This window comes from Oryctolagus cuniculus, chromosome 7, assembly GCF_051225735.1.
Source record: "Oryctolagus cuniculus isolate XC-2025 breed Fujian yellow rabbit chromosome 7, ASM5122573v1, whole genome shotgun sequence".
NCBI lineage: Eukaryota > Metazoa > Chordata > Mammalia > Lagomorpha > Leporidae > Oryctolagus > Oryctolagus cuniculus.
The window spans coordinates 51,924,214-51,951,961 of NC_142873.1; the positions used below are offsets into that span (position 1 = coordinate 51,924,214).

Below are 27,748 nucleotides of genomic sequence, written 5' to 3' on the forward strand. Positions count from 1 at the left end.
GAATTAGAGTTACTGACAGAGAGAAGGAGAGACAGAGAGAGAGGTCTTCCGTCATCTGGTTCATTCCCCAAAGGATTGTAACGGATGGAACTGGGCCTATCAGAAGCCAGGAGCCAGGGGCTTCTTCCGGGTCTCCCACACAGGTGCAGGGGCCCAAAGACTTGGGCCGTCTTCTACTACTTTCCCAGGCCATAGCAGAGAGCAAGATAAGAAGAGAGGCAGCCTGGATTGGAACCAGCTCCCATATGGGATGCTGGCACCACAGGTGGAGGCTTAGCCCACTGTGCCACAGCGCCAGCCGCCACTTATTTATTTGCAGTTGTCAGGTAATAATTAAGTATTTTGTGGGGTCCAGTGTGATGCTTCCTCCCACTGTGTGATCAGCTCAAGATGCTAAGATCACTGTTGCAGCAGGAGTGAGGTGACCATCCTACGGAGACTCCGGTGGATGCAGGCTGAAAAGAAAGGAATCCTAGCATTTTTAGACCTATTAAAAAAACCTGGATGTCATGTTTCTTAGAAGCCTAACATTTTTAAATGAGTATGGTTTACCAGGCCCTCTCGTATGTATGACTCCTCTCAATTGTCAAAACAGCCACAGGAGTTATATGTTATTGTTGCTTTTCTTTCAGGAGCAAATAAATTGGAAAATGTGTTTTCAAACCAACTTTGAGAGAGGCTGGGTACTTAGTAAAGGCTCCAGATCTGGAACTATCTGATTTACTGCCCAAGGGCAGATGGCTCAGGGGTGGCAGAACCAGGACTCTTCCGCTTTTCCCTGCTAAGGGACAATTTCGGGAACGCCAACCCTTCCCAGTCTTCTTGGCTCAGAGCTGACTTCAAGCTCTACTCCTTTTCCCCTGCCCTGGTCTCACAGGCCAGCCATCCTTACCCACCGTGGCAGCCATGGTCACCTTTCTACGAAAATCCCATCAGCACCTCCCTCCCGCTCTCTGTTAAGAATTGAAGTATGGCCGGCGCCACGGCTCACTAATCCTCTGCCTGCAGTGCCGGCACACCGGGTTCTAGTCCCGGTCGGGGCGCCGGGTTCTGTCCCTGTTGCTCCTTTTCCAGTCCAGCTCTCTGCTGTGGCCCAGGAAGGCAGTGGAGGATGGCCCAAGTGCTTGGGCCCTGCACCCACATGGGAGACCAGGAGAAGCACCTGGTTCCTGGCTTCGGATCAGCGCAGCACACCGGCCGTGGCAGCCATTTGGTAGGTGAACCAACGGAAAAGTAAGACCTCTCTCTCTCTCTCTCTCTCTCTCTCTCTCTCTCTCTCTCACTCTCACTGCCTAACTCTGCCTGTCAAAAAAAAAAAAAGAATTGAAGCTCACTTGGCTGACAGGCCTGCAAGAGCGAGAGCGAGGCCCCCGAGGGCAGCAAGCTGGCCTTTTTTCTCCTACACCACCAAGTTCTGTAGACTTTTCATTTTCAGTTTATTTTTGTGTTCAGATCTAACTTTTACCGTAAAACAGAAGTTGAAGGCCTTATTTTGAGAAAATTTGATATATCAAATTCTTATCTTCCGAATACAGCAGGTAATTTTGAGGCTATTTTTGTATATTTTTGAAAGTTCCTTTATACTGAGAGTTTGGTCATCCTTTAAGCATGTAATTGATCATTAAATATGTAACAGAGAAGACAATTATACTGTGTCAGTTAAATTTAACCCACCCATCACATACAATTATTTAAAATAAAATATGAATTTTGAAATTGCAAGTAATAGAAAGATTTTTATATTATATAATGTCTTTTCAGACATCTCCATTGTGTTAAGTAAACTATTTACAGCTAAATCATAAAGACTATTTTCCCATGTGCTATTGTTGTATGTCAGAAAGAGGTCTAGTAACGACATGAAACAGGGAAAGAATTTAGCTATGGTAAAATGCTGATTTTACCAACAATTTTCATCTCCAGTGCTTTGCATTCTTTCTCAGCAGTCTGACTGAAACAATTTAGACTTACTGAAGATTTTTCTTATTTTCTTTTTCTTTCTCTCCCATTGGCCTCTAGTCATGGTGCTTCCCCTTAAATATGTTTGCCATATGTGGGGAATGTTGCAGACCTTCTCTTCTGGAAGCCTGTGTGTGTGTGTGTGTGTGTGTGTGTGTGTGAGTGTGTGAGGTGGGCGGGGTGGGGAGAGGGAGAGAACCTTCCTGTGTGGTGTGTGTTTGACAGAGGCTTCCATCCTGATGCCCAAGTCCTTGGCCTTCCACCAGCAGGCCAGCAGGTGTGAGTACGGTTCCTGTCTGAGTTCCACAACTGTCTCTAAGGCACAGGTCTCCCCATCCTTTCTGTGCAAGTTCATCAGCTTGCAGATGGGAGCTAAAAAGCAGAGGACTGGCTTTCTGCCACGGCCAAGAGAAAAGGAAGGCTTGGGCCAGCAGACATTGTGTTACAGAGGAACTGAAACAGTCCAGCAAAGAGTTGAGGGAGGAGAAGGGAATTTGTAGCTTTGGGATATGGCCTCATTCTCTAACTGAGTTATGTTTTGTTTCCCAGGAAACTAAAATCAATAATTATAGTAAAGAGGAGAGGACAGTGGGGTAACCCACTTCTGAATGAAGGTCAAGGAACTAAGTAGGTGGATCCTGGCTCGCTGTATACAAACAGAAGTCATACCTGACCCATTGTCCCTTCTCTTAGAGGTGTAAAGCCAAAGTCTAAAATTGGACAGAGAGTCTCGTGTTTTCATTTCTCCTGGCAATTCTGGAAGCAGATGTGAGCGTGTATTTATGTCCATTGAACTCTCAAGGGTGTTTAGCTACCAACAACAGGTGCACATTCAGCTCACGATAGAAAGAGGGCCAGCAAACATCTGAATAGATTAACTGACTTCCAGAATTCCTAGGGGGGGAGATAAGGCTCTAAATGTCCTGTGGCATAAACAATAAGCAAAAGTTGGGAAAATAAGTATATAATCAAACTCTTCATGGATTTCTTTCTAGAGTTTCCACTAGGAGCAGCATATCCTTGCCTAGATATATACTCCTGGATGACTTGTTAAACAAGTTGCAATGTTTGTGATACCTCCATCCTTGATATGGGAATAGGTCATGCCTTACTTATACATTCCAGAAGAGCTCTTACTATCAGCGCAATAGTGGAAAAGTTACAGGCTTTGGAACTAGATGTACGTAGCTTGAATTTTACTGTCACTTCTTGGTTGTGACACAATAGACAAGTGACTTGAGTTCTCTGAACTCCATTTTAATGTCTACAGTAGAGGCTTAAATAAGGTGACGTATAATGAAGATCCTGGGATGCAGTAGTGATGACTCAGCTAATTGGGCTCCTGCTTGCCACCTGTGTGAGAGACCTGGATTTGGACCCAGCACAGCCTCAGCTATTGTGAGCATTTGGAGAGTGAAGCAGGGTATAGAAGATCTTCTCTCTCTCTCTCTCTCTCTCTCTCTCTGCCTCTCAAATAAAAGATGGAAATCAGATTAATGACAATGCCTGTCTTTAGTTTCAGTGATAAAATATTCTCAACAATAAGAATGTCTTGTCGGGGCCAGCGCTGTGGCATAGTGGGTAAAACCGCTGCCTGCAGTGCCAGCATCCCATATAGATGCTGGTTCAAAACCCAGCTGCTCTACTTCCAATCCAGCTCTCTGCTATGGCCTGGGAAAGCAGTAGAAGATGGCTCAAATCCTTGGGCCCCTGCATCCACATGGGAGACCCAGAGGAAGCTCCTGGCTCCTGGCTTCGGATTGGCACAGGTCCAGCCATTGTGGCATCTGGGGAGTGAACCAGCAGATGGAAGACCTCTCTCTCTCTACCTCTGCCTCTCTGTAACTCTGTAACTTTATTATTTCAAATAAATAAATCTTAAAAACAAAAAAAGAAAGTCTCTTCAAAGTTTTGGGGCTATCTTTAAGAAATATTTCAAACATTCAGAAAAGTAAAAAGATAAATGCCTACCTTTTGCATTGTTTACCTTGTGGCATATTTGATTTATGTAATTTTTGTATTTTAAGGAACAAAACATCCCAAGTAATAGAAACTTTGTCTTTAGCTCTCTGTAATTCCATTCTCTTCTCTGCATCCCCAGAAGTAACCCCTATATCGATTTGACACTTATTATTCCTACAGATGTGTTTATATTTTTATTGCATATGATGTGACTATAAAAAATCTGTATTGCATGTTTTAAAACTTTATATAAATGGCTCTAGCTCTCTTCCTGCATTTTTGTTTTGTATGCCACATTATGTGGTTAGGATTTAGGCATTTTGACTTTTGTATTCCATTGTCTGGCTCTGTCATAATTTTTTCATCCCTTTTCCTGGATAAAGCTATTTAGATTTCCCCTCTCAACTTTTTGTCACTGTGAACAATACTGCAGTGGGCTTACTTCTATGTGTCTTCTGTATCTATGTGGAAGACTCTCTTTAGATGTAGCTACCTAAGGAATCCTGAGTGCAAATGATGCATAATGGATTTTGTCTCATTGCTCTCCAAGCTGGAGACCCCACCAGCAGGCAAGTTTCTGTTGGGCTCAGTCCTGGGCAGTAGTGACTACTGTTAAACATTGATTTAACAGTAGGCATTTTATTTTTGCCATTTGAATAATGGAATGTACCCTCTTGTTGTTTTTCTGAATGCTGGTCGAAGAAGGCATTTTTCCTTATGCTTTAACTTTTTGTTTTCTTTTTGTGAATTATTCTTTAATAATTCTTTAGATGTTCTTTACGTATTCTGAATACTAATACTCGGTCATACATTGTCTTTTTCAGTCAGTGGTGTGTCTTTTAAGTTTTTAAATGCTGTCTTGTCTTGTACAGAAGGTTTTATTTTAATGTAATCAATTCAATCTTTTCCTTTATGGTTGTATGCTTTTGAGGTGTGTTTTTGAACAGTTCTCTTCTGACCTGATGTAATAAAGCTATCGTTTATTATATCCTAAATGCCCTAAATGTTTTAAGTTTTACCATTCACATATAGATCTTATAAATAACAATTTTATTTACAATATGAGGTGATTTCAAAAAACTCATGGTTGTGAGGGGTGGGCATTTGGCACAGCAGTTAGGACACCCTTGGGATGCCTCAGCCCATATCAGGGTACCCGCTCCGAGTCCCAGCTCTGTTCCCAGTGCCAGCTGACGCTCACCCAGGGAGAGAGCAGGTGTTGCCTCAAGTACTTGAGCCCCTGACTCTCACATGGGAGACCAAACTGAGTTCAGGCTCCTGGATTCAGCCTGGCTCTGGTGGACATTTAGGAAGTGGACTGAGGATGGGAGATCTCTGTCTGTCTCTGTTTCTTAAACCATTTATTATTTTTTAAAGTTTATGGAAAATGCAGTTAGAAGATGAGTTTAGTGTGGTGCAAAAATACTGAAATTTCTGAATAAATTTTTCATAATATGCATTTTTCATGAATTTTTCTGAGAGCCCTCATATTATTAAAAGCTCATTGGTTTAATATCACCATAGTTCTCATCAGGAAAGTCCTTAAGTACTGAGAATCTGTATAACACAGTGAGATATATATATGTTTTCTAAAATTCTAATTTTTGCTGGAAAGCTGAAATTTTACCATTACCAACACCTTCTTTGGGTTGTTTGCTTTGAAATGGTTTTCCTCCCTTATTTCCCCATAGTGAATTTTGCTGGAGGCTACTACTCTGTTAATCTTTTTAGAGAACAAACTTCTGGTTTCATGAGGCTGTCTACTGTATCTTTGTTTTCTGTCTCATTACTTTCGTTTTCTCCTCCCTTCTATATTCTTTGAAATTACTTCATTCTTAACTTTTTGAGTGGACCTCATTAATTTCAGCTATTCTTCTTTAATAATTAAACATTGAAGATCATAAATTCCCTTCTATGTACAGCTTTACTGGCATCCACAAAGTTGTGGTGTGTATGTGTGTCTTTCTCTCTCTTTCTGAAACTCTGCCTTTCAAATAAATAAATGAAACAAGAAAACAGACAAAAAACTATTCGTAGCCCTAGGGCTGAAGATAAGCAGTCCTAGGCAGATTTGGCCTGAGCACAGTAGATTTGTTACCACTGTGTGGGGAGATTATGTAGCCTCACCCATTGCCATGTGACTGACAGCACATCCCATTGGAAACATCCCTTTCATTGGGCATGTCCATGTGATTTGCTTTAGCCAATCAAAAGTGAGTAAGTGAGGCCAGCGCTTCGGCTCACTAGGCTAATCCTCCGCCTTGCAGCGCCGGCATACCGGGTTCTAGTCCCGGTCGGGGCGCCGGATTCTGTCCCAGTTGCCCCTCTTCCAGGCCAGCTCTCTGCTGTGGCCAGGGAGTGCAGTGGAGGATGACCCAAGTCCTTGGGCCCTGCACCCCATGGGAGACCAGGAGAAGCACCTGGCTTCTGCCATCGGATCAGCGCGGTGCACCAGCTGCAGCACGCTGGCCGCGGCGGCCATTGGAGGGTGAACCAACGGCAAAGGAAGACCTTTCTCTCTGTCTCTCTCTCTCACTGTCCACTCTGCCTGTCAAAAAAAAAAAAAAAAAAAAAAATGAGTAAGCGTGATGCAATTTTCACTTGAAGTCTTTTTATCAGATGTAAGAGTAGCCACTCCTGTTCTCTTTGGGTTTCCATTTGCATGGACTATTTTCTTTCATTCTTTCATTTTCCACCTATGTGCATCCTCAAAGCCTAAGAGGGTCTTTGTGGTAGCATATAGTTGGAACCTGTTTTCTTTATCTGCTCAATCACCCTCCCCCCCTTTTTTTTAAGTACAAGAGGTAGAGAATGAGCAAGAGCATGCGTGAGAGAGATACAGACAGAGACAAAGACAGACAGAGCTCCCATCTGTTGGTTCACTCCCCAAATGCCCAGAATGACCAGGACTGAGCCAGGACAAAGCTGGGAGCCAGAAACTCAGTCCAGGTCTCCCACATAGGTTGTAGGCATCCAGCTAGTTAAGCCACGGTCTGCTGTCTGCTAGGGTTGCAGTGGCAGGAAGCTGGAATCTGAAGCAGAGCCGGTAACTAAATCCAGTTAGGCCAAAATGGGACACTGTTTATCTCCAGGCAGAATCTTTAAAAGCTATTCTGATTGTTCTAGCTCTTTTGCTCCTTTTCCTTTAGACACAAGAATGGAATGTTCCACGTAAGGGCTCCTGCTGTAGTTTGTGTCCTGGAATGAGAAGATGTATACATCAGAGTTATAGGCAATCTATAGGTGCCGCTATGTAATGTGAATGAAAAGGAAACAATTTTTTAAGGTTTATTTATTTATTTATTTATTTGAAAGGCACAGTTACAGAGAGAGAGATCTTTCATCTGCTGGTTCACTCCCCAAGTGGCTGCAACAGCCAGGGCTGTGCAGGCTGAAGCCAGGGGCCAGGAGCTTCTTCCTGGTCTCTCACATGGGTGCAGGGGCCTAGGGACTTGGGCCATCCTCTGCTGCCTTCCCAGGTGCATCAACAGGGAGCTGAATTGGAAGTGGAGCAGGTGGGACTCTAACTGGTGCCCATATGGGATACTAGCACTGCAGGCCATGGCTTAACCCGCTGTATCAGAGTGCCGGTTCCAGGAAACAATATCTGTGAGCCACTAAATTTATTTGTTACCAAGTATAGTTTGGCAAAAGCTGATGAATATGATGCTGTGGATAAAGAGAAAAATGCGTGCAAACACACACAATGTATAATAAGCAGTAGAATTACTTGGAGGAGACTTAGAAGTCACTGATAGACACTACTAATTTGGCCTTGGAAGTATTGAACTTAGAAGAGGCAGGGGAAACTCCAAATGTATACAGACACAGAGTCATTGGCAAACACATGTACTGACAGGAGGTGGGCCAGTTGAAGACGTGAGAGTTGATCATTGATACAGAATTCTTTAATTAAAATCAGATCCCCAAACAAGGTTCTTGTTAAGGGGATTTGTCACGGGGATGATAAGAGTCTAGTAAAAATAACTCAGCATGAAATTGCTAGTTTCTGAGAGGAAGCAATAAATGGAAATTTGTGAGTTTCCAAAGTTTTCCAAGTGTCCTGACTAAAACTTACAGAACCTGACTCCTGGGAAAATAACATTTATATGCGAAATAGTAAAACATTAAGGGAGCCGGCGCCGAGGCTCACTAGGCTAATCCTCCGCCTTGCGGCACCGGCACACCAGGTTCTAGTCCCGGTCGGGGTGCCGGATTCTGTCCCGGTTGCCCCTCTTCCAGGCCAGCTCTCTGCTGTGGCCCAGGAGTGCAGTGGAGGATGACCCAAGTACCTGGGCCCTGCACCCCATGGGAGACCAGGAGGAAGCACCTGGCTCCTGCCATCGGATCAGCGCAGTGCGCCGGCCACAGCACGCCAGCCGCAGCGGCCATTGGAGGGTGAACCAACGGCAAAGGAAGACCTTCTTCTCTGTCTCTCTCTCTCACTGTCCACTCTGCCTGTCAAAAAAAAAAAAAAAACAAAAACAAACAAACAAAAAAAACATTAAGAGACACCAAGAATATCTTTGGATTTGTTCAGGACTTACTGAGTCAGCTAAAATTACTTAAATGAATTTGACAACTAGCAGCTATACCTTTTGGAATTGTGCAATCTTGCACTTTTTTATTAATTAAGCACTTTGGAATTTTTTAAAAAATACAGAAAATGCAGAGAATGATATAACAAACATTCATGTGCCCAACATCGGGATAAATACTGTTATCAATTTACCTTGTTTACTTTGAGTTCGTATATTAAAATTAAAAAAAAATGGATGAAATTGAAGGTCCCTTTCATCCTTTCTCTGTTTCTTGCTTTTGCTCCTCCTCCCTACGTCCCTTTTCTCTATCCCCCGGCATCTAGTGTCTTGGATTTAGTGTGTATCTGTCCAGCTCATTTTATGTTTGTTTTCATGTTTAATTCCATGAAAAGAATATAATTTGTTTATGCGGTTTAAATTGTAATATTCCAGGGGCCAGCGCTGTGGCGTAGCAGGTAAAAGCCGCTGCCTGCAGTCCCGGCATCTCATATGGGCACTGGGTTCAAGTCCTGGTTGCTCCATTTCCGATCCAGTTCTCTGCTATGGCCTGGGGAAGCAGTAGAGGATGGCCCAAATGCTTGGGAGGCCCCTGCACCCACGTGGGAGACCTGGAAGAAGCTCCAGGCTCCTGGCTTCAGAGCAGTGCAGCTTGGGCTGTTGCAGCCAATTGGGGAGTGAATCAGCAGATGGAAGACCTCTCTCCTTCTGCCTCTCCTCTCTCTGTGTAACTCTGACTTTCAAATAAATAAATCTTAAAAAAAAAAACTTTAAAAAAGATAGTATTTGAACTAAGACATCAAAGTGTGGGAGTTATCCAGATGAATATCTGGGGAAGATCATTAAGGCCAGAGAAAAGAGCCAATGCAGAGATCCAAGGTGGGAGTGTATCTGGTGTGTTCAGGGACCTCGAGAATATTAGCATGGGTGGAAAAGAAGAGCCAAGGGGGAGGGGAGTAGGAGTTGAGTGACAGAAGGAGGCAGTTTTGCCTGATCAGGTAATGCTTATGAGGACTTTTACTTTTACTGTAGGGAAATGGGAAGTGAATGATTTTGTATAGAAATACAATGTGATCTGGGTTTTTAGAGTCCATTTGACTGTAGGGGAGCAAGCGTGGAAGCAGGGAGACCACTTAGGAAGTTATTATACTCTCCAGGAGAGAGTTGACACCCCCCAGACCAGAGTGGGAGCAGTAGTAGTGGTGAAAAGTGGTGAAATCTGAGTGTTTTTGGAGGTAGAGGCAGCAGTATTTGCAGATGGATTCAAAGATAAGAATGTCTCCAAGATTTTTGCCTAGGTGACTTCAAAGATGGAGTTGCCATGAACAGATACAGGACAACTGTAGACAAAGCAGGTTTGGGGTGGGGGACCAGGAGTTCAGTTTTCAGTGACTAGAGTCTGGGATGTCCATTAAATATCCTCCATATGGAGATGCTGAGTAGACAGTAAATAGAGTTCATCAGATGTGTGTATGCACACACATGGAGTCTTCAGAAAGTTTATGGAGTATTATATAAGAGTTTATGTCACTTTCCTTTTTTTTTTTTTTTTTTTACCAAAATAAATTCATACTAATGTATTCTGTCTGAATGGGACCTACTTTGAGGCACTAAGAAGGATAAGGCATTTATATGAAAACAGCCCCTATGAGATTAGCATCACTTCTGCTAACATGGAAGCAAGAATGAACATCACACTTATGGTGTATCTTGGGTGGAAGATAGTGAAAGTTTATAGTTATGGGGACAGTATTCCAAAGAAGTCTGCCATTTACAAATGGATATCTCATTTTTTATTTTGATTTTTTAATTAAAAATATTTATAAAAAGTAACAAACTTCAAGTATTTCATATAAACATTTTAAGAGCATAGTCATACTTCCCATCTTACCCTCCCTCCTTCTTTTCTTATTTTTCTTTTAAAATTTTTTTAATTTAAATTTTTAATTACTTTCTAACATATTCAATGTGATTTGTAAAAACAATTTTAAGAACATAATGATATTCCCTTCCTCTCTCCTTGCCACTCTTCTTCCTTCTCCCTTTCTTTTTTTCAGTTTTTGAGATAACATATTTTAATTTACATTACAGTAAAATGGCTTAATACTTCACCAAATAAGAAATTAAACAAGTAAAAAACAAAAGATCTTAGTTTAGTGGGAGTATAGACAATGGCTATAAACAATAATTGAATGAAAAAATCAGCATTTCACCCATATACAGTAAATTTTAAAGTAATCACAAATCATTGAAACTGTAGTAGTAAAACATTCTTAACCACTGGTTTCACAAACGTATAAAACAAAGTTTTGCAAAACTATATTTGCAGCAATATTGATACACACACTGAAACACTCTGAGCAAAGTAAAGAGGCAACCGGCAGAATGGGAGAAAATATTTGCAACTATAAATCTGATAAAGGATTAATATCCAAGAGATGTAAGGAGCTCCTGAAACATTTCTTCAAAGAATTCTCACAGGAGATGAAACTTGACTCTATGAGTGTAATCCTGAAGACAAAGCACAATCAAAACAGTAGCTACCAAAAGGTGGAAGTAGTCCAGTCAAAGCCAGGAAAGACCACTCAAGGGCAGAGGTCATGGCACCAGTTTTTTGAGGATGCTAGAGGTATTTGTCTTGCTGACTTTCTGGAAGACCAAAGGACATACCAAGTGCTTATTAAGAGAGTATTCTGAGAAAGTCAGCCAGAGCTTCAGCAGAACTCCCAACTGTCCCCGAGAGAGTTTCACTGAGAGTTCACCACCACAATGCTCCTGCTCATTCTTTTCATCAAACAAGGCCATTTTATCTAGAGTTTCAGTGGGAAAGCATGAAGCAGCCACCTTAGAATACTTATTTGGTTCATTCTGACTGTTTCCCAATCTCAAAAAGAAAATCTTTAAAGTTTTTCCATTTTTCTTAAGTTAATAATATGAAAAAGACTGCATTGACATGGCTAAATTCCCAAGACCCTCAGTTCTTTAAGGATGGGCTAAGTGTGTGGCATCATCACTTATAAAAGTTGTATTGAATTTGATAGAGATATATTGAAAATTAAAGTTTGTATTTTTCTTTTAATTTTTGTGAATTTTTTTTATTTTTTTGACAGGCAGAGTTAGACAGTGAGAGAGAGAGAGACAGAGAGAAAGGTCTTTCTTTTTCTGTTGGTTCACCCCCAGAGTGGCCATCGCGCTGCACTGATCTGAAGCCAGGAGCCAGGTGCTTCCTCCTGGTCTCCCATGCAGGTGCAGGGCCCAAGCACTTGGGCCATCCTCCACTGCACTCCCCGGCCACAGCAGAGAGCTGGCCTGGAAGAGGGGCAACCGGGACAGAATCCGGCGCCCCAACCGGGACTAGAACCCGGGGTGCCGGCGCTGCAGGCGGAGGATTAGCCTAGTGAGGTGTGGCGCCGCTGGCCAATTTTTGTGAACATTTTGAAGTCCTTTGAATATATACAAGTGTGCTTCAGAAAGTTTCATGAAAAAAGGAATTAAAAGGTAAGTTTATTTGGGGCAGCATTGCAGTACAATGGGTTAAGCTACTGCTTGCAACCCTAGCATCCCATATTAGAGCACTGGTTCAAATACCAGCTACTCCACTCCTGATTGAGCTCCCTGCTAATGTGTGTGGGAAAGCAGCAGAAGATGGTGCACGTACTTGGGCCTCTTCTACCTGTTGTGAGTGACCCAGACAGAGTTCTTGGATCCTGGCTTTGGCCTGGATATTATGGCCATTTGGGGAGTAAACCAGCAGATGGAAGATGATTTCTCGCTTGCCCTCTCTTTCTCTGTAATGCTGCCTTTCAAATAAATAAATAAATCTTGGGGGACAGGGGAAGGAAAATCCATGCATTGGACTTTGTGTATAGCCTTCATTTTAAATAATTGTTAAAATGCCATTGCCGAAAATATATACGGAACTCCACAGAACAGAGACAGTACTTTGGCTAAAGCCTGATTGCTGACCATACTCGAGTTCTAAGTAGACACAAGGAACAAAAGGAAACCTGGTGGTGGTGGGGGGGGGGGCGTGGAGGGGGAATATGTCTGCCTGAATCAAACTTCTCCTTGTCATCAGGGCATATCTGTGGTGGTCACAGATTGTGGGCTTCCAAAATAATTTGGAAGGTTCAAGTACAGCACAGGAATTCCACTTATCTGCCTGACTACTCACCCTGGATGATGTACTGTAAGGTGAATGTCATACAAGTTTCTGGTCAGCCAAACCCATGCAGGATCTGAAAATGAGGATCGAGTTCTTCAGAAATCATTCCTATTAGTGGCAACATGGTAGATGCCCTTAAGCCAACCTCCCTCATTTTCTACAATGTCATGAGCTTCATTTGGCTAGCTGGTGGTGCTCACAGCAACTCTGCTAGAAGCCACAATTAGCACCTTTGGGCTCTGCACAGGCCTGCATGACCCAGATTAAATCTATTCTATTTAAGACAAAGAGATGAGATGAAATTGCCAAGGGAGTAAGTGTAAAAAAGAATAGAAGTAACAATAAAGGACTAAAACTTGGGTGTCAGCAGTATTAAGTCAGGGAGAAGGGGAGGAACCAGCAGAAGGACATTGAGAGGAAAACCTGCTGAAATAGAGGTGGGGTGGCAATGGCGACAGGGGCACATAATAATGTAGCATCCTGGAAAGCTAGTGAGGAATATGTATTAAAGTGTCAAGTAAGGGGAAAGCTTCACCTTAACCATTAGCAGTGATGACAATGACAAGCAATCTTGGTGGAATAGAATTGCAAATGTGGTTGAAATAGGCTTCAGTGAGAATTAGGGGTGGGGGGAAAAGTTTTATCAAACACAGTGGGAATCCATTCTTTTTTTTTTTTTTTTTTTTTTTTTTTTTTGACAGGCAGAGTGGACAGTGAGAGAGAGAGACAGAGAGAAAGGTCTTCCTTTGCCATTGGTTCACCCTCCAATGGCCGCCGCGGCCAGCGCACGGCACTGATCCGATAGCAGGAGCCAGGTGCTTATCCTGGTCTCCCATGGGGTGCAGGGCCCAAGTACTTGGACCATCCTCCACTGCACTCCCTGGCCACAGCAGAGAGCTAGTCTGGAAGAGGGGCAACTGGGATAGAATCCGGCGCCCCGACCGGAACTAGAACCTGGTGTGCCGGTGCCACAGGCGGAGGATTAGCCTAGTGAGCCGCGGTGCCGGCCTTGGAACCCATTCTTACCAACCATGTTGCAAGGGTATGAAATTGGATTTAAGTTGGGGACCAGAAATTCTCGTGTGGAATGATTTTTTTTCATTCTATTTTCTAATGTTCTAATTCTCTCTTTAGCTATATGTTAATCACATGACTCAATATTTCATAACTCAACTTTTATATTGATAAACTTTAGCTAATATTAATCACATGACTCAATATTTCATAACTCAAGTTATATTCATAAGCTTTTGATATAAACTTTATGTTGTATGGAATAGTAAAAATCATAAGTGTATACAGTTTTGTCCATTTTCATAAACTAGCAGTCAGAATGCCCTTAATTTCTTTTTCTCATCACTGTGTCTTTCCACAAGAGAACATGTCTTTAAATGTTATATAGATAGAATTATTCAGTAAGTACTTTTCTCACCCAGTGTATGTCTGGCCTCTTTCATTCAGTATTATGTTTGTGAAATTCATTGATGTTGTGTGTAACGGTTCATTCACGCTGTGATATTGTTCATTCATTCTGTGATATTCCATTGCCTGAGTATACCACAGTTTATCTGAACATTGTTCAGTTAGGGGATATTTGGAATGATTAGAATTTAAGCTTTGTTTACAGCATGTTTTTTTCACATATATTTTGAGGAACAGATGTGCATATTTTTGATGGGTATATATGTAGAAATCGAATACTTTGCATACCCCCAATCCCACAGCAGTGTATAAGAGTTCAAATTACATAATATCCTTGCCATACTTGATACTGTTTGGTCTTTAACTTGAATTATTCTGAAAAATGCATTGTAGTATCATATTCTGCTTTAATTTGCATTTAATGGAAGTAATTTGCATTTCTCTGTTGATTAATGAGTATTTTCTGACATTATTTCGATATCTTATGTAGACCTAGTCATATTTTTGGCTAATTTTCATAGGTTTGTCTGTTTTTGTTATCAATTTGTGGTACTCTTTTATACCCCTATGTTCTGTATACCCATATATTCCATATAGGCATCACAACGTCTTCTCTCACTTGATGATCTAATTTTTTACTCTTTAAGAGAAGTTCTTAATATTAGTTTCATTTAATTCATCAAAATTTTTTTCTTTGTGTTCAGTGCTTTTTGGATCCTGCTAAAAATTCTTATTGACTAAAATTTAAAATGCAGTCAACCAATTTACTGTTTTTTTTTTCAAATTATAAAAATATATATTATTATTTAGGTAGAACATTTTAATCTACAGTGAAGAATTGTCAGTTTCCCCAAGAGTATAGTTTGTGTATCACTTGTTCTCTTTTGTTTTCAGAAATATCTACAGCACATCAAGCCTTACATAACCCCATTTCAGAAGATCTTTTACTCCTTCCTGTCATACCCAGCAGTTGTGTTGAGTGTGTTTCTTACCCTGTTTGTCTCTAATTGCCTTAACTTATAACTCCAGAGACAACAGACAAACAGGAGTGGTATACTCAGGCAATGGAATATCACAGAATAAATGAACAATATCACAGCATGAATTCCTCACAAGATATAACCCTAACTAGGTTTACTTCCCTTCTCTCCTGTTGGAGTGGAAGATGTTTTAGTCATCTATTGTTTGACCTGTATCAGATACCATTCCATTTCCTGCTTCAAGAATATTGTTCTCTGAACTGTCATTTTGTCTTTACTTTCAGTGGCTCTCCTCCTGCTTAATAGACAGTCAATAGGTCTGTTACAGCTTTTCAAAAAAGTGAAATTTTTACTGTTATAAGCCTACCAGTTTTCCTATCTCTGTCCTTGTTTAAAATCAAGTGTCTTGGGGCAAGTGCAGTGGTAAAGCCGGGTAAAACTGCTGCCTGCAGCACTGGCATCCCATATGGGTGCTGATTCAAGTCCAGACTGTTCGCTCCACTTCTGATCTAGCTCCCTGCTTATGTGCCTAGGAAAGCAGCAACAGATTGCCAAGTTCCTTGGGACCCTGCATTCATGTGAGAGACCCCGATGAAGCTTCTGGCTCCTTGTTTCAGCCTGACCCAACCCTGGCTGTTGGGGTCATTTGGGGAATGAACCAGCAGATGAATGGAAGATCTTTCTCTCTCTCTGCCTCAGCCTATCCCTCTCTGTAACTCTGACTTTCAGATAAAATAAATAAATCTTTAGGGGCTGGCTCTGTGTCATAGTAGGTTAAACCTGCAGCACCAGTATCCCATTCGAGTGCTGGTTCATGTCCTGGCTGCTCTTCTGCTCAAGCTCTCTGCCATCACCTGGGAAGGCAATAGAAGATGATCCAAGTGTGTGGACCCCTGCACCCACATAGGAGACCTGGAAGAAGCTCCTGGGTCCTGGCTTCCGACTGGCCCAGCTCCACCTGTTGCAGCCAGTTGGGGAGAGAACCAGCAGATAGAAGACTTCTTTCTCGGTATCTCCATCTCTCTGTCTGTAACTCTGCCTCTCAAATAAATAAATAAATTTAATATCCAGAATTTATGAGGAGCTCAAGAAATTCAACAGCAACAACACAAATAATCTGGTTAAGAAATGGGCAAAGGACTTGAACATTTTTCAAGAGAGGAAATTCAAATGGCCAACAGACACTTGAGAAAATGCTCAGGATCACTAGCCATCAGGGAAATGCAAATCAAAGCCACAATGAGGTTTCACCTCACTCCAGTTAGAATGGATCACATACAGAAATCAATAAACAATAAATACTGGTGAGGATGTGGGGAAAAAGGTACCCTGGTCCACTGGTGGTGGGAATGTAAACGGGTGTAGCCACTGTGGAAGACAGTATGGAGATACCTCAGAAATCTGAATATAGACTTACCATATGGCCCAGCCATCCCACTCCTGAGAATTTACCCAAACCAAAAGAAAGCAGCATATAAAAGAGTTATCTGTACCCCATGTTCACTGCAGCTCAATTCACGATAGCTAAGATATAGATATAGATACACTATGGAGTACTACTCAGCTGTAAAAAAACAGAAAAGGAAGGAAGGAAGGGAGGGAGGGAGAAAGGAAGGAAAGAAATCCTGTCTTTTGCAACAAAATGAAAACTGGAAACCATCATACTTGGTGAAATAAACCAGTCCCAAAAAGATAGATATCATATGTTTTCCTGATCCAAGGTAACTAATAGAGTATCTGAAATGTAATGTATTGGAGTGAAATAGACATTGTGAGAGTCAATGATTGTTTACAGCCCTTGTCTTGTCCATTGAGGAACAGTGTTTTTGTATTTTTTTTCTTTTCTTTTTTCGTCATACTATTTGCTGAAGTCTTTTACTTAGTGTAGGGTAAGTATTAAGTAAACAAAGTTAAGTAAGCAAACAAAAGTAAGTAAACAAAATTAAGTATTAAGTAAACAAAGTAGGTCTTTGTAAAAATTAAGAGGGAATGTGACAGGGAAGAGGTAGGGTTGGAGCCTGGGTAGGAAGGAGGGTAGTGGGGGAAATGTTACTATGTTCCTAAATCTGTGTATAGGAAATACATGAAACTCATATAACTTAAATAAAATTTTTAAAAAAGAGAAAGACAGGGGCTGGCGCCGTGGCTCACTTGGTTAATCCTCTGCCTGCGTCGCTGGCATCCCATATGGGCACCAGTTCTGTCCTGGTTGCTCCTCTTCCAGTTCAGCTTTCTGCTGTGGCCCAAGAGGGCAGTGGAGGATGGCCCAAATGCTTGGGCCCCTGCACCTGCATGGGAGACCAGGAGGAAGCACCTGGCTCCTGGCTTCGGATCAGCATAGTTCCGGCCGAAGTGGCCACTTGGGGGGTGAACCAACGGAGGGAAGACCTTTCTCTCTGTCTCTCTCTCACTATCTAATTCTATCTGTCAAATAAATTTAACAAAAAAGAGGAAGACAACCAATTAAAAAATTAATAAATCTTTAAAAATAAATAAAATATTCTAAAAATTAAATAAACTTGAGTAGCTTACTATGTGATGAAATTGCATAAAATGAAGTGCACCCACACAATGAGTACTTGGAAAACCAGTGAAGTCTAAATAGGGTAAGTGAATTATATCAAAATCAGTTTCCCGGTTATTAAACTATAGTTATGCAAGATGTTGCCTTTGGGGAAACCAGGTGAAGAGTATACAGGATCTCTCTGTTTTATTTCTTACTACTATGTAAATTGTAAATTGTAAGTTACTACTATGTAAATGTAAATTGTCCATTATCTCAAAATAAAAGGTTAAAACAAAAGTCTTCCTAAATTTACCTGTGATGGTAATAACCATCATTTATTGAGTGCTTCCCACGTGTTAGGTACCGTTCTAAGCACTGTCAGGTGAATGCTATTGTTACCCTGGTTTTATAGGTCACAAAATTGAAGCACTGAGGTGAAGTTGCTTCCTTGGAGTCACCCAACTGTCAGGTGGCAGCATTAGCCTGCAGACCCAGGCAGCCTCACTCTAAAGACAGAGCTCTTAACCACTCTGCAATGCTTCTTCATGTCTTTCATACTTTCTCTCCTCCTGACCTCAGTCTTTAGCTCATTGTAACTTGGCTTCTATCCCATTCTGCTCCCTGGAAACTGCTTTTGCCTAGATCACCGGCAGGTCAGTTGCCAAACATTATTGTTCCATGCCTTTGTTTTTCATTGAATATTATATTCAATGCCATTTTTTATTCTTTCCCCAAATAGAAATTAGAACCTTTCCAAGCAATCATTGTGAATACCAATAAAGAGAACCAGACTCTAAAGTATACCACTCTTCTTACTATTAAAGATGAATTGTGAGCCGGCGCCGTGGCTCAATAGGCTAATCCTCCACCTTGCGGCGCCGGCACACCGGGTTCTAGTCCCGGTTGGGGCGCCGGATTCTGTCCCGGTTGCCCCTCTTCCAGGCCAGCTCTCTGCTATGGCCAGGGAGTGCAGTGGAGGATGGCCCAGGTGCTTGGGCCCTGCACCCCATGGGAGACCAGGAAAAGCACCTGGCTCCTGGCTCCTGCCAGGATCAGCGCGGTGCGCCGGCTGCAGCGGCGGCCATTGGAGGGTGAACCAACGGCAAAGGAAGACCTTTCTCTCTCTGTCTCTCTCTCTCACTGTCCACTCTGCCTGTCAAAAAAAAAAAAAAAAAAAAAAAAAAAAGATGAATTGTGAAAAATTCATTGCTTTTGTTCTTTTTCCTGCTGTCTTGTATGAGGATAGTTTGAGTTAATTTGATACTCCCTGTTTTGGAAACACCAGGAAGATCTCTGTAAGACTATTAAGTAAATCCCATTCTGTATGTCCAAATAAAAAGCTACTCCAAGGAAAATACTTGACTTCATGGAGGCATGATGATGGCTTTTACATATCACCAAAGCTAAGCACTGGAACCAGAGCTGAAGGCAAGAAGTCATCTAATCATTCCACATACCTATGTTTTTTTCTGCTTTCATTGCCTAGCCCCCAATTTAGTAAGGACAAAAAAAAAAAAAATCTCTCCTACTTCTTCATGCCAAAAAACAGCTTTTATTTTATTGGTCCTAATGGGAATGTGTTTTGCTTGATGATAAGAAGCAACCCCAATCCTCTTGTTTACATCCTGGCTTCCCAGTTTGGTCTGATAGCTGTTTATTTGTTGAGGGAGTTAGCAATTTGCATGGACAGTGCTGTCAGGGTCACTCTCCTCAATGAAGCCCAAATACCTCTTGGAGAAAGATGACAAATGAAGCCCAGAAATTTGCAAAACTGTGAAAATGATTTCTTGTCAAGCATGTGAAAAACAATGCTTTCATTTCTATAATTTGAGAGTAAAATTGAGAAACTGTCTGATACCAGATGGAGATTCCTTGATAGTAAAATAGACCTGGGCTGATTTGGCTTTGTTTCTTTACGTTCCTTTTGCAAGACTCAGGAAGAACACATTGGAGCCACTTTTCAGAATTGGCAAGTCTCGGCTTTTCAAGGAAATCATATGGACACAAAAAAGCCACAGTGGATGAAGGGCTCAGAATCCCCACAGTCCACAAATAAGATGCACAGGGCTTCAATTCTAGGTCATCACTTAGAATGTGGCCTGAGCCCAAGAGTCATCACGGCTTTTGCCAGATGTGGTTACTTGATTAAATTTGGTTAAAACAAAAACAAATGGAAGAAAGTTTATATTTTTTCATTGGCATGACCTCTTCTTAAAAAAAGAAATGAAAGTAGAAGAGGAGTGACCTTTGGAACAAGCATTGTGGCACACTGGGTTAAGCCTCTGCTTGGGATGCCCACAGCCCATATTGAAGTGCTGGTTCAAGTCCAACTACTCTGTGCTGCTGATCCAACTTCCTGCTAATGCACTTGGGGAGGCAGTGCATGATGGCCCAAGTACTTGGATCCCTGATATCCGCATGGGAGACCCGAGTGGAGTTCTGGGCTGGCTCCTGGTTTCGGCCTGGCCCATCCCTGGCTATTGCAGCCATGTAGGGTGTGAACCAAAGGATGGAAGATCTCTGTCTTTCCTTCTCTCTCTGTCACATTGCCTTTCAAATAAATTAATCTTTTTTTAAAATGCCCTTTTGGATGATGGGATGGCAAAATGAACCCTAAATTTCAAATCATTCTAGATCTAAAGAATTCAGTATTTAATTTTAAGCTCCACTTTTAAAAAAATTTATTTGACAGGTAGAGTTATAGACAGAGAGAGAGAGACAGAGAGAAAGGTCTTCCCTCCATTGCATCCCCCCAAATGGCCACTTCGGCCGAAACTACACTGATCTGAAGCCAGGTGCCAGGTGCCCCCTCCTGTTCTCCCACACAGGTGCAGGGGCCCAAGCACTTGGGCCATCCTCCACTGCACTCCTGGGCCACAGCAGAGAGCTGGACTGGAAGAGGAGCAACCAGGACTAGAACCCAGCGTCCGTATGGGATGCTGGCGCCGCAGGCAGAGGATTAACCAAGTGAACCACAGCGCCGGCCCCAAGCTCCACATTTTTCTCTACTACCATTGACAAGTGAAGTATTATAGCTGTAAGTTATTTAGAGAGGTCTTGAAACCAGTGTGTGTGAGTGTGTGTTTGTGTGTGTGCATGTGTCTTTTTAGTAAGTGTGGCTTTTTAAGAACAGCTGTCTCAGGACATAATGGGACCCTCTCACTGGAGATGCTGAAGCAGAGGCTGGCCACCTCACTGCTAGAGGGTGCAGAGGGGAGGATTTCAACACTCGGTTAGTTGTTCCATCAGCGGGCTTTTATGATTTCTTAATCTAAGACTCTGTGAATCAGAACTAAGCCACCTTTCCCTGTCATTCTTTTAATAATCTTGACTTGAGGTATTTTCAGCCATTTAAGAAAATACCCATTTTCTGTAATAGCTTTGTCTTACATGCAAGAACATGTTGGTCCCTTTTGTTAATGTTCTACTTGATGTCTTTAGGTGTCTGAACACACACAACTAAGTTGGATCCTTACCTGCATGGTCAGATTACCTCGATTACAACACTTGCACCAGTGGAAGGTAAGTGCCAGTGAGCTGTTTAATAAACAGAAAGAATGCTGTTTTTCCCTTTTTGTTTATTTTCTGTTAGGCTGTGGGAATCCTGTTTTTTATCCTTCCACTCTCCTCTCCAACCCCGGCCCTGCTACTCCTCATGGTTGGAATAGCATCTTGGTTTTTTGTTTGTTTGTTTGTTTTTAAGATTTATTTACTTATTTGAAAGTCAGAGTTACACAGAGAGAAGAGAGACAAGAGAGAGAGAGAGAGAAAGAGGTCTTCCATCCACTGGTTCACTCCCCAGTTGGCTGCAATGGCTGTAACTGCACCAATCCGAAGCCAGGAGCCAAGAGCTTCTTCCAGGTCTCCAACTTGGGTGCAGGGGTCCAAGGACTTGGGCCGTCTTCTACTGCTTTCCCAGGCCATAGCAGAGAGCTGGATTGGAAGTGGAGCAGCCGAGTCTCAAACCCATGCACATATGAGACCCGGCGCTTCAGGCTAAGGCGTTAACCCACTGCGCCACAACATTTGTCCCTGGAATAGCATCTTTAACTTTTCTGCCTCTGGGTATTACACAGAAAGTAAAAGGGCTTTCCAAAATTCCTTTCCACGTAAAAAAAATGCTGTTGAGGGGCTGACGCTGTGGTTTAGGGGTTAGCGGGTAAAGCCATTGCCTGCAATGCCTGCATTCTGTATGGGCACCAGTTTGAGTCCCAGCTGTTCCACTTTCGATCTAGCTCTCTGCTATGGCCTGGGAAAGCAGTAGAAAATGGTCCAAGTCCTTGGGGCCCTGTACCCACATGGGAGACCTAGAGGAAGCTGCTGCCTCCTGGCTTCAGATCGGCACAGTTCTGGCCATTGCAGCCAGTTGGGGAGTGAACCAGCTGATGGAAGACCTCTCTCTCTCTCTGCCTCTCCTTTCTCTGTGTAATTCTGACTTTCAGATAAATAAATAAATCTTTAAAAAAAGTCCTGTTGAATCAGACTTACCTTTGGATAGACTTAATAATAATGATTTTGAACCTGCCGCATTATAATTAACAAATAGTCACAATTTCTGACTTACTGGGCCTTGCAGCTGCCTCCCATCCCAGTTGGAATTAGCTGGCAGTAAGGAAAGAACATTTTCATTGTGGGGAGAAGAGACAACATTTTATTTAACATTTAAACAAGTTCAGTCCAGGCAGCAGTTCAAACCCACAGAAAAATTAAAACTGTACTTTCTCTAAGAAATTGAGCTGAGAAAGATAAATTGGATAATTCATAGTACTTTACTTCCATTTATTTTTGCAATTGGATAACCCAAGGGTAGATGGCCCCAAACTATGTCAACACTAATTCAGTTTCGGGCTTCTTTCAAGCATATTTTCAGGGCCATTGGTTTCCACGGAATTTGGTCTTCAGAAGCCTTCACGTGGAGCAGAAAGAAATAGAGCTTTAAACTGGCAGTGCCCAAATGCTGTGTTCTGAATCCGGGTGACCCAGCAAAATTGCTGTTCTGGGATGAGGAGGCAGGGGCTTTCCTGATTAAATCACAAGGGTTGCACCCACATGGATGGGACTAGAGCCTTTGTGTAAGAGACCCAAGAGAACTCCCAGACACAGCTAGAAGGTGCAGTTGATGAAGCAAGAAGAGTGACCTAACTAGACCCTGAACTTTGTCCTAACTGTAGACTTCCTAGCTTCCAGAAATGTGAGAAAGAGATTTTGCTGTTTATAAACCACCCAGGCTGTGATGGTTTGTTATGGGAGCTCAGACAAACCAACATTAGATAAATAAAACATCATTGGTAATGCTAAGGATTCATTACCTGCCTGAAATTAGAAACAAAAATTTGTAATATTCTCTACCATATTTTTTTGTTTTAGGCAAGACTTTCACATTTTATCAGATTACCTCTGCCATTTAATTTAATGCTGTAAATTCGTGTTTATAGGAACTGAATACTAATATCAAGGGAACTGTTCCCACTTTAAAACAGCATGGAAGGTCTTCCTGATAGCACAGTATTAGCAAACACAATGATTATTCTGGAGAAGCCTTTCCACTGCTCCACAATTTCTTCTTTGTGGGAAAAGCAGGGACTTCAAATCCCAGTCCTATCTTAGGGCATGTGATTGCTTCCTCCAGTCATTCTTGAAGCAACACATACTAGTGCTGCGTCTGTGAGCTTGTGTCATACTGGGTGCTGAAGAGACAGTGATCAACAGCCCCTTCTTGAGGCTGTGGTCTGCTTGGGGAGAGACATTCTAAAAAGTCATGAGAAAGTGTGCAAAGTGCTCCGAGGGCAGAATTCCAGAGCTATAGAAGAATCTGATAAGACCACCTAGCAAGATTTTTATTGGGACAGTGAGGGGTAGAACAGTGAATTGGAAGGACGGGGCCAGGGTTGCTGGGAGGATAATGAATAACAGATATGTAAGGCATCTGAGGCACAAAATAGGCACTCAATAAATATTAATGTCCTCCATATCTCCCCTCTTCCCTCATAATTTCAAGGTCCAGCATGCTAATATAAAAAGTCTGTAAATCTAATGCAGTAGCAAATTTTAAAACTTGGTTCTGTTTCCATTTGCTTATATCCAAATTAAGTTTTCACTGTCTTTACCCAGTGTGAACCGAGAATTAGCCTTTATCATGGACACTGCAATCAGGGGATGTATTGAAGCAGTTATATGTTCAAGCTTCCAAATTTCCTTTGAATGGCCTATAGAATTAGTTGCTGTAAGTCAGAAACTACTTGAGATATAACCAGAAAATTTAAGTTTGTGACTAAATTATGGAACATTGAAATTAAGATGGTTAAAGCCAGAAGCTTTTGCCTTTTCAGATACATCCTTAAAGGGTGTGAGTGCACACTGGTGGAAGAAGACTGATTTATGGACCAATGAACTTGGTCCTCAGAATCACACAAATATGCAGTTCAGTTGGTCCATGCTGAAATAATTGGACTTGAGAGAAGTGGATTCACATTGACTGAGTAAGATTTGTCCATACACTAAAATATCTGCTTATTATTTTTCAAGAGATGGGATACCTAGGCTTTGGAACTGCATATAATATTCCCTTCTAATAAGTAACTCTACTCAGAAAGCCAAATTACAAGCTAGCAATGTTCAACTGCAGTAAGAAGTTCATATTATTAGGGTTCATGTTAGTGACCACACTAGTAGTTTATAGTCAACTCATATTGCTCACCAGTTCATCAATATTTCTAATATCACCTCTGGTGTTTCCATCAACTTCTCCAATAAAAAATTATTTAGGGGGTGGGGAGGCATGTGATACACTGGTGAAGATGCTGCTTGGGACACCCACATCCATGAGAGTGCTTGAGCTTGGGTTCCAGCTCTGCCCCCCATTTCAGCTTCTTGCTAATGTGTAGTCTGGGAGGAGGCAATGGTGGCTCGAGTAGTTAAGTCCCTGCCACCCACATGCGAGATTTCCCAGCTCCCAGCCTCAACCTGACCCAGCCACAGCTATTGAGGGCTTTTGGGGACTGAACCAGTAGATGGGAAATCTATCTATCTATCTATCTATCTATCTATCTATCTATCTATCTATCTATATCTCTGCCTCTCTCTGTCTCTATGCTTCTACCTTTCAAATAAAATAAATAAATAAATTTTTAAAAGGAAATGATGTTGGTCTATACAACCTGTACTCTTGCTGGAAATTGCTTTATCCTTAATGCTTTCACATTTTAATAACTGGAAGGTCAAGACAAATAATCAGGATTGGTTGGATTAACATGTGTTAGGTACATTTTTTAAATGTTATGGTTTTTGTTTTTTGGTTTTCTTGAATGTGATTTTAAGGAAACATTACAGTTTGGTCAGTACCATGGCTCATGATGTTCTAGGAGGTTTCCACTGCTGAACAACAGGGCTTTTGATGTTAACTCACGTTGCTATGTAGAAATTTAATTGCATGACAGTTTCTGACCATGTCTGTGAAATCTGTAGTTCATCTGATTTGGAACCTAGAAAACCCCTATGCCCTTGCTTTAAGAAAATGAAGACGAAATAGTGGCAATGCCAGATCCTTTAAAGAGGCACAGGTGAACTGGACTCTTCTCGTTTCTGCCTAACCCTGGAGCATGACAGCAAGCAGGCAGATGAGAGCTGGAGTTCCTGAAAGGAACCAAGGTGTGGTGTTACCACAGGTGGCTTCAGATCACACTTGGCCTGCTTTGAAATTTTCTTAATTGAGCAATATCATTCAGCTCAAGTCAGATTCTTCCCCCTCCTCTCTTTTCACCCCTACAGGCGAAGGCGGGCAAGCAGAAGCACGATGGAACCATGGGCCTGCTAACATACCCAGTACTCCAGGCAGCCGACGTTCTGCTGTATAAGTAAGGAGCGAGCCCACCCTGGTCTCGTGAATACCTGTGATGACAGGAGGGTGTCATAACCTATCAATCAGGCAGAAACTTGGTTATTGGGGAAGGGACACAGAAAGACTAAGACACATGAATCCATTTGTATCCCCCAGTAGTAGGGACTAAATGATAGAAGTATGTGTCCATGAGAAACTAGTACTACAGTGTTAACACCTAAGTAACACTGGATATGTACTGGAAAGTGTTGTAAGTGCTATATACACGTCAGTCCTCACCAGACCTTATTAAACTGGCACTGTGATCATCTCATCTTACAGACAGGGAAGGTGAGACTCAGAATAGTCATTTAGTGTACCCAAAATCGTGAAAGCTAGCAATGCTTGGTGCCAGGAGCCAAATCCAGGAAGTTTAGATACAGTCTCTCTATATATACATATATATTTCCCCAGTAAGAATTAAATTTCTTCGAGGGCCTGTACTGTGGGCTAAGCATCCACCTGTGGTGCTGGCATTCCATATGGGCGCTGGTTCATGTCCCGGCTACTCTTCTCCTGATCCAGCTCTCTGCTGTGGCCTGGGAAAGCAGTGGAGGATGGCCCAAGTGCTTGAACCCCTGCACCTCTGTGGGGAACCCAGAAGAAGCTCCTGACTCCTGGGATAGGGTTGGCCCAGCTCCCACTGTTGCAGCCATTTGGGGAATGAACCAGTGGATGGAGGGCCTTTCTCTCTGTCTTCCTCTCTCTCTGTAACTCTGCCTCTCAAATAGATAAATAAAATCTGAAAGAAAAAAAGAGTTAAATTTCAGGAGTTAAAATATGGATTTTTTATGTTATCCAGACTCAATGACACAAGACTATCTAATAGAACTTGCCATGATTATGGAAATGTTCTGTAGCCACATTTTCTGATATTGTAGCCACCAGCCACAGCAGCTGTTGAACATTTGGAATGTCACTAGTGAGACAGAAACTGAATTTTATGTTAAATTCTAATTACATTAAACTTAAGTGGCCACTTGTGGCTACTATATTAGACTATAGAGTTAATTTACAGGGTGCCCTCCCCTTTCCTGCACCGGTGAGCCATTCGTTCAGCCACTGCTGTCTCTTAAGGGCCTCAAAAGTACACCACAGAGGATGGCGAGCTCTTCACTCCGTAGAGCTAGCCAGGGCCTACAAAACATTCAGACAGCTAAAATAAAGTCGGCTTGGTTTACAGAGCACTCACCCTGCCAAGGTATATTTCTTCTTGTCTTAATAGCCTTCCTTTCAAATTTAAAAATTCCTTAAAAATTGCTTGATAATAAGTAGCAGGCAGGACTCAAGCCCAGTCTGATGTTTTAGCCTATACTATGGTTTTCCCTGTAATAGAGATCAAGAACTTGGGAGTATTTCTTGGTATTGGTTTATTTGGTTTTAGATATTTCTAGATTTTGAAAAAGTTTATAGCCAAAATGTCTCTGAATATATGTTTCATATGGTTATTTAGGTGGGTATACTGAGGGATGGGTAAAACATTTGTGTTTTTTCAAAAACTACCAGCAAGCCTCTGGCCTCCCCAAAAAAGGTTGACTCAAGTCAATTATAGGTGGGCCAGAGAATAAACACAAGGGTCAAGAATGGGAAGAGGAGCCTTCCAGATAAGTCTATAAAGATTTAAGTACTTGTTTTGGCAGAGCTTGATAAGGAACCCAGGAATAGAGGACTGAGACTATCTTAACTTGAAAGGATGATAAATAGCAGATATGTTTAAGAAAGAACAGACAAGGCCGGCACCGCGGCTCACTAGGCTAATCCTTCACCTAGCGGCGCCGGCACACCGGGTTCTAGTCCCGGTCGGGGCGCCGGATTCTGTCCCGGTTGCCCCTCTTCCAGGCCAGCTCTCTGCTGTGGCCAGGGAGTGCAGTGGAGGATGGCCCAAGTGCTTGGGCCCTGCACCCCATAGGAGACCAGGAGAAGTACCTGGCTCCTGCCATCGGATCAGCGTGGTGCACTGGCTGCAGAGCGCTGGCCGCGGCGGCCATTGGAGAGTGAACCAACGGCAAAGGAAGACCTTTCTCTCTGTCTCTCTCTCTCACTGTCCACTCTGCCTGTCAAAAAAAAAAAAAAAAAAAAAAAAAAAAAAAAAAAAAAAGAAAGAACAGACACTAAATTATTTTCCCTCTTCCTCACCATTGTGGATATATTAGCATCTATAGTGACACACACATGCACACGCACACACATACAGTTTTTATTAATAGCAAATACTTCTTAAGTACCTATAATTTCATTGGTCCAGAAAAAGACACACTGTGTGGCCCTGAGGGAAAGGGAAGGAAGGAGTTAACATGAATCGAGTGTTACTGCCCAGGCATCGTGGAAGGTACTGCACAG

At 42.2% G+C, this 27,748-nt stretch overlaps 1 protein-coding gene across 2 annotated transcripts in view; it reads left to right on the forward strand.

The window, feature by feature from the left end:
• Window positions 1-27,748, forward strand: part of WARS2 (tryptophanyl tRNA synthetase 2, mitochondrial) — a 92,434-nt gene that overhangs the window by 56,515 nt on the left and 8,171 nt on the right. For both annotated transcript variants that reach the window (XM_089300100.1, XM_002715691.6), the window contains exons 3-4: window positions 20,974-21,054; window positions 25,300-25,385. In XM_089300100.1, coding sequence (XP_089156226.1) covers window positions 20,974-21,054; window positions 25,300-25,385 — 167 coding nt within the window. The remainder of the gene's footprint in view (window positions 1-20,973; window positions 21,055-25,299; window positions 25,386-27,748) is intronic.